General features: G+C 52.9%; 1 protein-coding gene across 1 annotated transcript in view; it reads left to right on the forward strand.

Moving 5' to 3' along the window:
- Positions 1-14,904, forward strand: part of RPH3AL (rabphilin 3A like (without C2 domains)) — a 131,902-nt gene that overhangs the window by 86,733 nt on the left and 30,265 nt on the right. Inside the window, exon 6 of the mRNA XM_030799804.1 lies at positions 3,834-4,008. Within this exon, the coding sequence (XP_030655664.1) occupies positions 3,834-4,008 (175 nt within the window). The remainder of the gene's footprint in view (positions 1-3,833; positions 4,009-14,904) is intronic.

Below are 14,904 nucleotides of genomic sequence, written 5' to 3' on the forward strand. Positions count from 1 at the left end.
CACCAGAGCCTGGGCAGGCGAAGGCTGCAGTGAGCCGATTGCTCCACTGCACTCCATCCTGGGTGACAGAGCAAGACCCTGTCTCAAAAAAAAAAAAGCGAAAAAAAGAGAAAACTCCCGAGGCAGGTGGGGGAGACAGTGTGTGTGCGGTTCAAAGCCTGCACAGGCCCCGCCGTTCACAGATGGCTCTTAAGGACCTGCTTCATTTGGGGTCCCCCAGGCTCAGCCCACAGTGGAGGGCAGGGAGGTGGCGAGCTCAGGGCAGGATGAGTAGAGCCTTTGCTCATCAGTGGGAGGCGTAGCGAGCCCTTTGCTGGCACCCCATGGCCCCCATGGCCTCTTGGACCTGGGCACCTGCTGTAATGAGCCTCGCAGCAGCGCTCCCGAGATGGGGTGGCCTTGGTGGCTGCTGTGTGTTTGCTGCTTCCTCCTGTGCGGCAGTCCCCTCTGCTCTGGTGTCCTGCCTGTAGGACACTAAGAGTCCACACTGACGTCTGACCCACTGAAGATTTATTCACCACTCAACTGCAGTTTAGTGAGCATCTGCTTTGCATCTGTAAACTGTTGGATGAGACTCTGGGGCCTTCGTGTGGAGTAGGGGCCAACAGAGTGGTGTGCTGGCTTTGGGGAAATTGCTGAACTTGTTGGAGCCTCAGTTTCCCCACCTGAAAAGTGGAGATAATAACCAAGCTTCCTCGATGCTTCTGGGAATGGGGGAGGAGACTGGCTACTTTTGCACTTTGTGGATTTTTAGACCATGTGCCTGCATTACCCATTCAAATAAATATGTGTTGTAGGAAGGCTCCGAGAGGATCAAAAAGGGTTTTCCAAAGCGGGTGCCACGAAGCACCCATCCCACCAGACAGGTTCCAGGCTGTTCGAGAACCACACAAAAGCAGGCCCTTCACACAGGGTGGCTGGAAGGGGCAGTGAGGGATTCATGCCGCGGACCTGGTCTGGACGTGGCAGTCCGTGCCTGGCACTCTGAGCATAAGGAGGTGCCCACAGTCTACTTGGCGATCGCTCTGCAAGTGGACGGTCAGTGCTGCCCAGTTAAGTGCCGAGTCCATGCAGACCCATTACTAAGGTTGAGTTTCTCTAGGAAAACCATCGGGGCAGATTGCAGGTAGAGAGCATGGTGTGTTCTTTTGCCCTCTGGGATAACCCTGTGCACCTGAGCTTAGTAAAGGCTCTGAGAAGTCTGCAGTGATGGAGCTTAGTAAAGGCTCTGAGAGGTCCCGCAATGATGGAGCTTAGTAAAGGCTCTGAGAGGTCTGCAGTGATGGAGCTTAGTAAAGGCTCTGAGAGGTCTGCAATGATGGAGCTTAGTAAAGGCTCTGAGAGGTCCCCGCAGTGATGGAGCTTAGTAAAGGCTCTGAGAGGTCTGCAGTGATGGAGCTTAGTAAAGGCTCTGAGAAGTCTGCAGTGATGGAGCTTAGTAAAGGCTCTGAGAAGTCTGCAGTGATGGAGCTTAGTAAAGGCTCTCAGAGGTCCCGCAGCGATGCAGCTTGCTTTAACCTAGTGCTTTTCAAGTATATGTGATTAGAAAACTTTATTATTATTATTTTTTGGCTTGGCTCTTGTTAATATCCCACAGTATTAATGTGATGCAGAGGAAGTTTGGGGGGTGGGAAGCAATGTCTCAGAATCAAGTGGATTCTGGTTCTGGTTTTGAATTTTTCCAGTAGGGAATTGGCGCACTGGTGATAAAGCTGTTTGTGTTTGCCAGGTGGCAGGAGGGGGAGGCGGTGGTGCCCGTGGGCCTCCCCTCTGTGGGGAGGCTGCTCTGTGCCTGGCACTGGCCCTTTTGGCTTCATGTTCATTCTTGGGCCTGACCCTCAAGTCCTCCCAGTGAGATAAGCCCTGCTCCTGTGTTTGCCTAGTGATGAGGAAACAGGGAGGTCAGTGTGTCCAAATCACACTGGTGCTGGGTGCCAGACCCAGGATTCAGGTTCAGGACGTTGGCTCGGAACCTTGGCCTGCCCTTCTCTGAGAAGGGTCATGTCAGTTGAGGTTTTTGCAAAGTGTTCGTTTACAGGCTCCCACCCCTCCTGACTAAATACCCTGAATTTATTTCCTTCATCAGAAAAGAGACTATACAGTATGTGGTGTTTTCTGAAGGAGGTATTAAAGATTTAGGGACCCTGACTCAGCAGCTGCTCTGAATTCTAATTGGTGGCCGTCTCCAAGAGGCGGTCCTTTCTGTTCCTGTTGGAAAGGCCGTCCCATCTGAGAAGTCCTCAGAGAAGAGCTTCCAAGGCTGTGATATGGTCCGGCCCGGCGCTCCCTCAGCCTCTGCTGCTCTGCCCTGGAGCCTCGAGCGGAAGGGACAGCAAGGAGGCAGGCAGGTGGCATCTTGTGAACACCTTCTGGGTGCCCTTTGCTCTGTTGAGCACTTCCAGCTTTCTCAGCAGCTATCACATTTCATCAGTTTAATCAATAAAGAAACTCAGCTCAGAGAGGTTAAGTAACTCACTCAAAGCCACACAGCGAGCATGTGGAAGCTGCCGTTGATTCAACCTTTGCTTCCAGGGACAGCAGGAGTGGGGAGCCTGGGTGTCCAAGCTGAGGGTATTAGAGGAACAGAGGGACCCCTCAGAGTCCAAGGGGCTGTGCGTCCCTGACCCAGAGCACCTCCCACCCTGTGAGTTCAGGGTGGGCATCCCCAGATTCCTGGGGCTCTGCCAGCCTTCGGGGGTGTCTGGCCAGCTTTAGGGTGACTCTCACCACTTTCCCAGGGCAATGATGAAGGGACGCTTTGTACCTGCTTGGGCCCTGGCTGGCACCCTCTGACCCATCTGGCTCTGAGAGTCCCTGGGGGACTACATGGGGTCAAGAGGGGCTCCTGGGAGGCTCAGGACCCATGGATGACAGAACTAAGGCAGGAAAGAGGGTGGAAGGTCAGTGGCTGTGCCCTGGGGGCAGCCAGAACAAGTGTGGCCACTTCTGAGTCCCTCTCCTGAGGGGCAGTGACAAACATGACGAGAGGGGGTGGCTCGATGAGAGGGGACCTGGGACAGCTGGGGAACCAGGGTGTTGTCCTTGAGAAGCTGGGGGTCTGTGCATGGCACCAAGGAGAGCTGGGGGCCGGGGAGGTGTCTGCAGGTACTCGCAGCTGGGAGAGTCCGTCCTGTGCAGCCCTCTGCCTTGGGCCAGTGAGAGAAGGTGCCCGGGAGGTCAGCTGGTGTGAAGGAAGTGCCAGTCACTGGCAGATCTAGTGGAAACTCAGCAGTGCCTGGTGGCTTGTGGGCTTCCTGTCACTAGGAGTTTTCCAGCAGGGGCTGGAAGGGACTGGGGATGGGCAGGGGTCTGACTAGGCAAATCTCTAGGATCCCGAGTGGTGGAGGATACAGACCGTAACACAAGACAGTTTTCATAAACCTTTCTCACATGCCAGGCCCGTATTGAGATCCCCACTCTGCAAGAGAGAAACAGGAGGACATGGGCTTGTCTTTAAAGCGGGTGTAGACTCAGGTGCAGTGGTCCCAGCTGCTGAGGAGGCTGAGGCAGGAGGACCGCGTGAGCCCAGGAGGTGGAGGCTGCAGTGGGTGATGACTGCACCACTGCACTCCAGCCTGGGCAGCAGAGCAAGTCCTCAACTCTAAAATAAGGGAAAGAAGGTTTGGAGAGTTCATGGGACTTAGCTCCTAATTGTCCTGAGTCCCAGGAAGGTAAGTGACAGCCCAGCCCATCAGCCAGGGAGGGCAGAGCCAGAGTTCCCACTGCCACTCTGCTCCTAGCTCTCCGCGTCCTGCCTCCCGTCATCTGGGCAAGGAGCAGGAGGGGAGGTTCCTCTGCGTCCTGTGCCCCAAGCAGTTCTCTCCTCCACTCAGGTCTGGAAGAGGTCGGGGGCCTGGTTCTACAAAGGGCTCCCCAAGTATATCCTGCCCCTGAAGACCCTTGGCCGAGCAGATGACCCCCACTTCCGACCTTTGTCCACGGAACCGGCAGAGCGAGAGCCCAGAAGCTCCGAGACCAGCCGCACCTACACGTGGGCCCGAGGAAGAGGTAAGTCCGCTCTGCCTGTCTCCCTGGATAACCTGTGAAGTTTGGGTCGTCAGCCAGCCCAGCAGTTTGCAGGCAGAAGGTCAGTCCCCCGCACCCTCCATCCACGTGGCTCATTCTGCCGACGTGTCCCTCCCTGCGCCCTCATCTCCACACCTTCTCCCGATGAGCAGCGGGGACCTCCAGCAGGTGCTTGTTTGCTCTGTGCAGGAGTGCGGCGGGAGGGCCACGGGGAGCAGTATCACATACAAGTACTGATTTGGGGGCAAGCATGCCATGAGCAGCACTTCACAGAAATGGGATGTCAATTAAGGTATTTTGCCAAGTATAAAACCTGCATCCTTCCCAGGCAGGCCCTCACCACCTCTTCCTGGCTCTTGTCTTGTGTCTCAGTAAGGGAGGACTCCTGGCTTCCCTGGTCCTAATTAGTATGGTGACTTTGTGCCCCAGTGTCCCTGGGCGTTCTGGTGGCTACATTAAGGTGTGCGTGTCCCAGGTGGCCGCCCCACTTGGCAGTGGACCTGGTTGTGGACTGCTCTCCGCAGCTTTCGTGATGCTTTGATGCTTGTGGTTTTATTTTCAAAGTTCCTGGTCTCACAACAGGCTCGGAAGGTGGTCAGGGCAGTTATTTAATGACTGCATTTTATAGATGGGTGTACCTGCGGCTCAGAGAAGAGGAGGGACTTCCTCGGCAGGTGTGTGGCTGAGCTGGGATCCAAGGGCAGGCTCCTACCCTCTCTGGTGGTCCTTTTGCTCTGAAGTGTTCACGTTTCTGCCAAATACTCGGGGTCTGAGGGTCTTAGATGAGACAGCAGGCAGAGCAGTGAGGGAGGCTCATTCGGGTCATGGCTCGTCTTGGAGGAAGTGGACCCATGACAATACACCTGGCTGCCGCCTCTCAGGGGCTGTGGGACATCTTGGTCTTTGGTTGTGACCTGACATCTGACCATCTTTATGTGATTCGGGATTATTTTTCTTGTTATAAAAGTAATGCATGTTTATTACGAACATGTGAAAGTTGTCCAGTGACGCATGTAGAAGGTATACATCCCCCGTACGTGGACCTGCCGGGCAGATCGACACCCGTGCCTTGGTGCGCAGCCTGCAGGCACTTTGTCCTCAGCACCCCGACTCCCTCATGGTGGCCTCTCCTCGCTGGTCCCACCGGGTGCTGCGTACACCTCTGCTGCCTGCGAGATCACCCCCCGACATCGCTGCCACGGACAGACCGTGGGATGCAGTGCAGTGGAGACCAGGCAGGCGGGGAGTCCCTCAGGAGGAGGCGGTGCAGGCCTGGCTGGGACACTGGCCTGAGGGGCACTGCGGCCGCCCAGCCTGGAAGTGAGTGGCCAGAGATTGGCTGGAGAAGTGGCGGTCCTCCACCTGGTCCCTCTGCCACCCTCGGACCTCAGGCCTTCTCCTGCTGAGCCCTGTCGAGATCTGTCCATGTCCCTCAGACAGTGGGAGCAGAAGCTGGTGGACACTTGTGGATTTAAAATGCTGCTTGGAGCCAGTTGAGCCAGAGAGGCTGAAGGCCTGTGGGGGCAGCTGTGGCCTACACCCCACTTCAAGAGCTATCACTGCCCTGTCTGCTCCAAGTCAGGGCACACACACATGCTTACATCCACACACAAACACACCCGCATTGACACACACATCCACACACAAACACACCCGCATTGACACACACATCCACACACAAACACACCCGCATTGACACACACATCCACACACAAACACACACCCGCATTGACACACACATCCACACACAAACACATCCGCAATGAGACACACATCCACACACAAACATCCGCAATGAGACACATCCACACACAAACACATCCGCAATGAGACACACACATCCACACACAAAACACACCCACATTGACACACACATCCACACACAAAACATCCGCAATGAGACACACATCCACACACAAACATCCGCAATGAGACACACACATCCACACACAAACACACCCCACATTGACACACACATCCCACACACAAACACACCCGCATTGACACACACATCCACACACAAACACACCCGCATTGACACACACATCCACACACAAACACATCCGCAATGAGACACACACATCCACACACAAACATCCGCAATGAGACACACATCCACACACAAACATCCGCAATGAGACACACACATCCACACACAAACACATCCACATTGACACACGCTCACACCTACACACACATCAACATGCACACACACTGACATTCACATACACATTCACATGCACACACATATCCACATGGACACACTCACATCCACACACACATCCACGTACACACACTGACATTCACACACACATCCACGTACACACACTGACATCCACGTGCACACACTGACATCCACGTGCACACACACGCTCACATCCACATGGACACACACATCCACATGCACAAGAATGTGTACCTACACTTGTACACACACGTTCATGCACACACATAACCACATGCACACACATACACACTCACATCCACACACACATCCACGTACACACACATCCACATGGACACACACGTAATACACTTGCACACACATGCACACACATACCTGCTCACATCCACACGGCCACGTACACACACACTCAAATCCACATGCACACACATACCTGCTCACGTGCACACACACTTGCACACACACACTCACATGCACACAAGCTCACACATGCACACACAGTCACACGTGCATGTACACACAGTAGCTTCACACACACACTCATGCATACAGTAGCTCACAGGCTCATTCACACACACACTCACACTCATGTGCACACACACAGTTGCCCACACGCACACACACTCCCATGCACATGCGCACACCCTGGGGAGGAGCAGAGCCCCCCTCACCTCCTCAGGCACGCAGACTTGGCCTTTTACTTAATTAAAGATGGCCTTTTAATTTTATGGGCGAGGAGGGCAGTGGCCCCACGCTCTTGCAGTAGACTGTGGATCCTCTGGATTGGGGTCTGCTGGAAAGTCCCAGGAGATACTCGGAGGCTGTGAAAACCACCCTGCTGTCGCCAGATGCTGCTCCTCCTGGCACCCTGCCTCCGAGGGCCCCGGGGCCAGCATCCTCCTCCTGCCCCACAGTCCCTCTCACTGGCTTGGAGCCGATCACAGCACCAGCTCACTCGCTCCCTCAGCCTCTCTCCAAGCCTCTTTGCCACCTCCATTTCTCTCTCTCTCTCTCTCTCTGTCTCTCTCTCTCCCCCCCTCTCTCCTCCCTCCCCTTCCCTTCTCTCCCTCTCTCCTCTTACATCCCATATCCCTTGGGCTCGTGCACCTGTAGCTCCCAACTTCTTCTCCCTGCATCCCAGCCCACCCCATTTTCTTTCTCATGCCCTGTTGGAAGAAGAAGGGTAATCAATAGAGGAAGGGTAATCATCAATAGATACTACAAGTCATGAACTTTTCAACCCACAGAGCAATCAGGTGAAAGGGTTGATGTTTCTGAGGTGAGTTCCTTTTTCTTCCTCCTTTAAATTTTTTTTGTTAATTTTTTTCTTTTCTTTTTTTTTTTTTTTTTTTTGAGACAGCCTTGCTCTGCCACCCAGGCTGGAGTGTGGTGGTGTGATCTTGGCTCACTGCAACCTCCGCCTCTTGGGTTCAAGCAATTCTCAAGTCTTAGCCTCCTGAGTAGCTGGGATTACAGGCGTGCACCACCAAACCTGGCTAATTTTTGTATTTTTAGTAGAGACGGGGTTTCACCATGTTGGCCAGGCTGGTCTCAAACCCCTTGGCCTCAAACAATTCACCTGCCTCGGCCTCCCAATGTGCTGGGATTACCAGCATGAGCCACCGTGCCAGGCCTTTCTTTGTTAATTTTTAATTACATAAGAATACAAGATATATTTTAGCAAGTTAATTCAAAGGTGTATGAAAAAGAAAAATCTCTTCTACTTCCCCTCATCTCCAAACCCTTTCTCTGTGTTCCTACAAACATATACTTGATAAAGGGGTGGGGTTTTTTTGGCTTTTGTTTTAGCAATAAAAATAGGCTCTTACCCGCCACTCTGCATGGTGCTTTTTTCACTTAAAAGAATATGAGCAACCTTCCAGGCCAACAGATACAGATTCTACATTATTCATTTTCATGGCTGAGTAAAATCTCACAATATAGTGTATTACAATTAATCACCTATTGATGGACATTCAGATCAATTTCTAGTTTTTTTACTTTTTTTTAAATTTTAGAGACAGGGTCTTGCTCTGTCGCCCAGGCTGGGGCGCCGTGGCGCAATCACGGCTCACTGCAGCCTGGACCTCCTGGGTTCACAGGATCCTCCCACCTCAGCCTCCCCGGTAGCTAGGACTGCAGGTGCACACTAATGCACCTAGCACACGTTTAAATTCGTGTATTTTGTAGAGATGGGCGTCTCACTATGTCGTCAGGCTGGTCTCAAAGTCCTGAGCTCAAGTTGTCCACCCGCCTCGGCCTCCCTAAGTGCTGGGATTACAGGCGTGAGCCACCGCACCTGGCCTAAGATGATTTTTAAATATTCATAAGGACACAATTGTTCACAGGACCATTATAACCAAAAAGTGGCAACAAGTCATACGTCCATCAACTGATGAATGGATACAATATGGTGTGATCACATGGTGGAACATTATTCAGTCATAGAAAGGAAGGAAGTGCTGATCCACACTGTAGCCTGGACGAACCTTGAAAACGCCATGCGAAGTGGAAGAAGCCGGAGACGAAAGGCCGCATGTTGTATGATCTCATCTGTACGAGCCGGCAGGAGCAAGCCAGTGCACAGAGGCAGAAAGTAGACGGGTGGTTGCCAGCGCCTGGGGAGGATGGGGAGGGGAATGGGGGCTGACTGCTAAGGGGTACACAGAGCTGATGAAAATGCTTGAAACTAGACCGTGGTCGCTACACAAATGTATGGCTATACTAAAAACCACTGAGTTGTATACTTTCTGAGGGTACCTTTTGTGGTATATAAATTATATTTCAATTTTTAAAATTCATAAGGTGGAGAATAGCTTAACAACAAAAAACAATTTTTTTTTTTTTTGAGATGGAGTTTCACTCTTGTTGCCCAGGCTGGAGTGCAATGGCACGATCTCAGCTCACTGCAACTTCTACCTCCCGGGTTCAAGTGATTCTCCTGCCTCAGCCTCCTGAGTAGCTGGGATTACAGGCTTGCACCACCATGCCCAGCTAATTTTGTATTTTTAGTAGAGGTGGGGTTTCTCCATGTTGGTCAGGATGGTCTTGAACTCCTGACATCAGGTGATCCACCCACCTTGGCCTCCCAAAGTGCTGAGATTAGAGGCATGAGCCACCGCGCCCGGCCAAAATCTCTTTTTAAGAATAGCAAGGGCAGGCTGTGTACACTGGCTCATGCCTGTAATCCCAGCACTTTGGGGGCCAAGTCAGGAGGATCGCTTGAGTCAAGAGTTCAAGACTAGCCTGGGCAACATAACGAGACACTGTCTCTACAAATAAATTTTTAAGACTTAGCCGGGTGTGGTGGCACATACCTGTAGTCCCGGCTACTCAGGAGGCTAAGGTGGGAGGATCACTTGAGCCCAGGAGCTTGAAGCGGCAGTGAGCTGAGACCACAGCACTGCCCTCCAGCCTGGGTGAAAGAGTGAGACCCCTATCTCTCAAAAACAAAAACAAAAACAAAAACAAAACAAAAAAAAAAAGAACAAAAAAAACAAAGCAGAATCGGGAGGGTAGTGGAAAGAACTGTCCAGCCAAATTTTAAAGCTTGACTATAAAGTTACTGAAATAAGTAAGAACAATAGAGTATTGGTGTCAGGATAAACAGAATATTTATTTGTAGAATGAATCAACAGACAAGTGGAATAGACAATAATAAAGAAAGGGTAGCCTGAGAATGTACGGACGCCAACCGTAAGTCGCTTTTCAACTCGATGAGAAGCTAACAGACCTATCTCATAACTGGAGCTGGTGCAGTTAGATTTCTTTCTCCTTCTGGGTGTATCCAGAAACACACTGCAGATAGATGAGATCGAAACGTTAAAAATAACACAATGAAAGTATTAGGGAAATAGTAGACGTGTTCCTGTCGTCTGTGTTATCTCAGGGAGAGCCAAGAACTGCACTGCACCTGCGGGACAGGTGCGCTGACTACCTGAGTTTGCTGCTGTCTCCCTCCCCTGGACGCTGGGTATTGATTTTGGCAAGGATTTGCCTGCAGACCCCTTGGTGGGTCCCAGCAGGGTATTCCTTCTTTCCCCAGGAGGGGGTGGGGAATGGCATGGCCTGAGTACCTCTTGGTAACTAGCCGCAGGGTCTGTCTCTGAGCAATGTCTCTCCCCCTCCACCTGCTCCCTGCAGACAGTGTGTGCTCTGCCCTGCTCTTCCTGGTACATCATTGCTCATATATGACAGCAGTAAAGTCAGCTTTTGCACACGTCCTGGTCTCTTTGGTCCCCTGTGGTATAGGAGGTGTCAATGGCGGCACCGGTGCTGCGGGCCCTGGGGTTGTAACACCTTTAGAGCTGGGCTCACCCCTCGGCAGGCTTCTTTCCTTCAAGCTGGATTTCCACCCTGTGCACAGAAAGAGAGTTGCTGGGGGTGGGAGTTGAGAGTAGCCACATCAACATGGCATATTTGAGTAGCAAAAGAGTACATCTTTTTCTCATAAGATACGAAGCTCAGAGGAAGGAGTGACAGCTTCGGTTCAGCAGCTTCAGTGATGTCAGGACAGATGTCTTTGCAATTCTTCTCTTTCCCTCATGGTCACAAGGTGGGCACTGCAGTTCCAGCTGTCACTGTAAAGAAAGGAAGAACGATAAAGGTGCGGCTGGAGGAGCAAGGCTGCCTGGAGTCATTACATGTGGAGGTGATTCTCAGATGGAATGTTGTGCTCTGACTCCAGTGCCGAGGACAGTTAACAGGATGCGGCTTCTTATTCTCTTCAACCTCCAGAGCTGTGACCCGGAGGTACCGCTGCCTGGGTCTGCCCTGGAGTTTCGTTTCGTTTCTTTTCTTTTCGTTTCTTTTCTTTTCTTTCTCTCTCTGTCTCTCTCTCTCCTTTCCTTTCCTTTTCCCTTTCTTTCTTTTCCTTCCTTTCTTCTTTTTCCTTTCTTTCTTTCTTTTTCTTTTCTCTCTCTCTCTCTTTCCTTTCTTTCTTTTTCTTTCTTTCTGTCTCTCTCTCTCTCTTTCTTTCTTTTTCTTTTCTTTCTTTCTTTCTCTTTGACAGGGTTTCACTCTGTCACCCAGGCTGGAGTGGAATACAGTGGCTCAGTCTCAGCTAACTGCACACTCCACTTCCGGGGCTGCAGCAATCCTCCCACCTCCCAGGTAGCTGGCCATGTACTACCGCACCTGCTAATTTTTTTGTGTCTGTAGAGACGGGGTGCTTCCACGTTGCCCAGGCTGGTCTCGAACTCTTGGGCTGAAGTGATCCGCCCGGCTCAGCCTCCCGAAGTCCTGGTACTACAGGCGTGAGCCACCGCACCTGGCCTGCTGTGTCCTTTCTGCCTGCCTTTCTCAATGGTGACTGAGCGCCTGACACCAGGGGCCTGAAGCCAGTGTTCAGAGGGCTTTTCTGGGACATGTGTCCTTTCCTCGGGTGGGAGCCAGGGCCTCTGGATTCATGAGGTTTTACCATGTGGACCTCGGCCTGGGATCCTGGGGTATCATCCAAAGCCTTGTCACTGGACTGTGCCCGGGCAGATTTGGGGAGGCCTTTCCACTTTGCCCAGCACCATCAAAAGCCCCGCTCACAGGGTGTAAATACGTGTTTCCTCCTCACATCCATGCCCTTAGAGAGGAACCGAAAAGCTCCCAGGCTGGGACACAGGCAGCTCCGGCTATGAGGCAAATTCCTTTTCCCTTCTCCACTGAGGGCTGGGTCATTGTCCCTCTTCAGGCCTCTCTGCAGGAATCCTGCCACCTCCCACCGTCCATCCTTCCCCAGAGGGGAGCGCAGGCCTCCTGGGTTGCTTTGAACAGGGTGACACACCGGTTCCCTTCCAGGTTTTGGATTTGTTCCAGGTGGGGAGTTTTAAGAAAAATGGGAGTTTCAGGATCACTTCAGTGGCTCACTTGATGTTAGACAGGTTTTAAAAATTCCAAACTGTGGTCCTTTTTGTGGTGGGGTGAAAGCAAGCCTGAGGGTTCTGTGTGGGTTGCACACTCTGGTTCAGCTCAGGCCACAAATGTTTGCCAGGGCCGCCCTTCCTCAGTGACCCCCCCGCTAACCTGCCGCCCCCACCCTATGCCCTCTACCTGTCTTCCTGGAAGAGCTGAGTCCCTCCGAGCTGTCCTAGCCCCAACGCTCTGTGACTCATGGCCGCTAACCCAGCTGATGCTCAGAGCAGCCTCCAGGGCAGCTACAGACGGTGGAATCGACTGTTCACTATGGATGAGGAGGGGAAGGCTGGCCAGGGTCCTGTAGGCGGCCAGGCTGTGCCCAAGAGGACCCAGGATCCCGGCTTCTAAAACCCAGTGCACGCCCCGCCCTTGGCAGAAGCCATGCTGAGTCAGGCTCTCGCTCAGTTCTCGACGCTCACTGGCTTTTTCTTTTCTGACTGTTGGGGATTTTTGGTTGTGAGGATCAGGGACCACCAAGGCTGGCACAAGGTGGGGGTTGCTGCCAAGCCACTGAGGAAGGTTCTGCCAGAATCAGGGCGGGAGACAAAGGCTGGCGAGGCCGCGAGGAGACAGGGCGGCTGAGCTGCTTCCACTTGTACCAGCTCTGTGCTCCTGATGCCCGCTCTGCAGCTTGCCTGCCCTCCAAGTCAACCATCTGCCCCACCCCCACCCCGCTCTCAGGACCCCACGTCCATACTTGGGAGAAAAAGTGATTGGCCCAATTATTTCTGTTCTGTGTCCGATAGTCAGACGTAACGGATGGCGTGGCCAGTGTCCGATAGTCAGACATAACGGATGGCTTGGCCAGTGTCCAACAGTCAAATATAACGGATGGCGTGGCCGGTGTCCGATAGTCAAATGTAACGGATGGCGTGGCCGGTGTCCAACCCTCAAACGTAACGGATGGCGTGGCCAGCTAAGGCCACTTCTCCCAGACCTGGAGCAGAGCTGAGGCAGGGCAGGGGACATTTAGGTTTCCTTGATCAATAGCCATCCAGCCACAGAACTGAGTGTTTTGCATCTGACGGAGGAGTGAGCTCCCTGTCAATGGCAGCATTCAAGCCCAGAGGTAGCACATTAGAGTGGGGGTCCTGCGGGTCAGAAGCTGTGAGAAGCTCACTGTGGGCTGGCACTGTGTGTCCAGAGTTAAGCCCAGGTTGGGAGCAGGGCTGGCACAGGGCGAGGCCTTCTGTGCTCCAAGATCAGGGAAGCCATGTGGCCAACCCAAGCTTCGAACCCGGGACCCGTCTCATTAGTGAGTGCGGAGCCTCCGCCGACCAAGCTAATAAGCAGCCTTGTGGCTGCCGTTTTTCCATCAAACGCATATGCTGTTTCCTGACTTCTTCACGCGGCGTGCTATTTATACCAGCCGATCCATTCATTCTTAATGAGGTGCAGTTGTGGATTGTAAAATGTTTTATTTTCAGAGAGCATTGCTGACTGCCCAGAGCCAGCTGCTGCTATGCTGCCTTCCTTCTCTCTCTGTCGCTGAGAGATTTGCATTTTGGAAGCTCAGCCTCCTTCTCCTCACCCCCAGCCCACTCCCCACCCCCGTATTTTGCTAGCAGACTCTGGATTTGCCATTTCTGTCACAGAGACCAGTCGCGGTACGTGAATTCTCCACAGCCTTCCGAGCAGCTGGGAGTGCGTGTTGTACGCACCAGGGCCAGGGGGCTGGAGCTTGCAGGAGGCGGAATGGAGTAGGAAGGCTCCGTGTCGGGAGGTGGGTGCCGTCTGTCCTCGGGGACCACACATTGGCCTGTGTTTTGGGTCACAGACTGGTGGAGCAGTGATTCAATCTGGCCTACTGCTTAAAATTCATTGTCAACTTGTTTAAATGTGGAGAACTCTCATTTTTTAAAAATTGGAGCTCTGGCTTCCTTTGTGGAAGGATACCTCCCCGCTGGAGGAAGTTGTCAGGGAAGTAGCCGCTCCCCGCTCAGGGGAAGTTGATCAGGGTAAGTAGCCGCTCCCCGCTTGCATTCTGTGGTTCGCTGCAGTCCCCACCCAGCCCTATTGTCTCTGATACCCTTTCAGCATCACTATTGCAGTGTTTTTAAGAAGAAAGGGAAACTGTTCTTGTTTCACGTCCCTGTGAAAAGAGAGAATAGAAGACAGACCAACAGGGACGCCTGTTGCAAGAAAAATGGGTATGCTTATCTCAGAAGGGAAGGGCCCTCATGTCCAGCTCACTTCACTCCCTGACCTTTGCGCCTGGCCAGTGGAAGGCAGGGGCCTGACCAGGTCATGTCTGTGTGTCTGTACTAACCCTGACCCCTTGACCCTGCCCCTAGTGGCTGCTGTGAGCATGGAGGTGGCCCAACGTGACCCTCATCAGCAGGGCTTTACAGGCCCAGCCCCTACAGGGCTGGTGTTTTTCTGGGGGGCTCCTGGGCTGGACAGTCTTGGCGTTGGAAGCCCTTTTTCCTCTCTAGGTGTTGGTTTCCCCGTGAGTAGAATGGATGAGGGGCTGGGACAGAGTCTGTTCTCTCCCAGCGGTCATGTCTTACAGGTCTAAATCCAAAGGAATGAAACTTACGGAGGAATTCCAGGCAGGGGGTAGAGCAGTGGCTGGTAAGGCAGCTCTCAGATCAGCCTCTACTGGAAAGCCCAGCCCCATTTCCGCGTCGTCCCCACCCTCTGCACACACGCACACGCGCCACACAGACACGTGCTGCCAAATGAAATCCCGTCAGACCCACCCAGCATCCCCACTGTGCTGTGATAAGCGCTCACTAAGTGCCGTGAACTGACTGAAGCTCCCTTCCCAAGTCCTAGCCCCAGGA

Source organism: Nomascus leucogenys, chromosome 19 (assembly GCF_006542625.1).
Source record: "Nomascus leucogenys isolate Asia chromosome 19, Asia_NLE_v1, whole genome shotgun sequence".
Lineage (NCBI taxonomy): Eukaryota > Metazoa > Chordata > Mammalia > Primates > Hylobatidae > Nomascus > Nomascus leucogenys.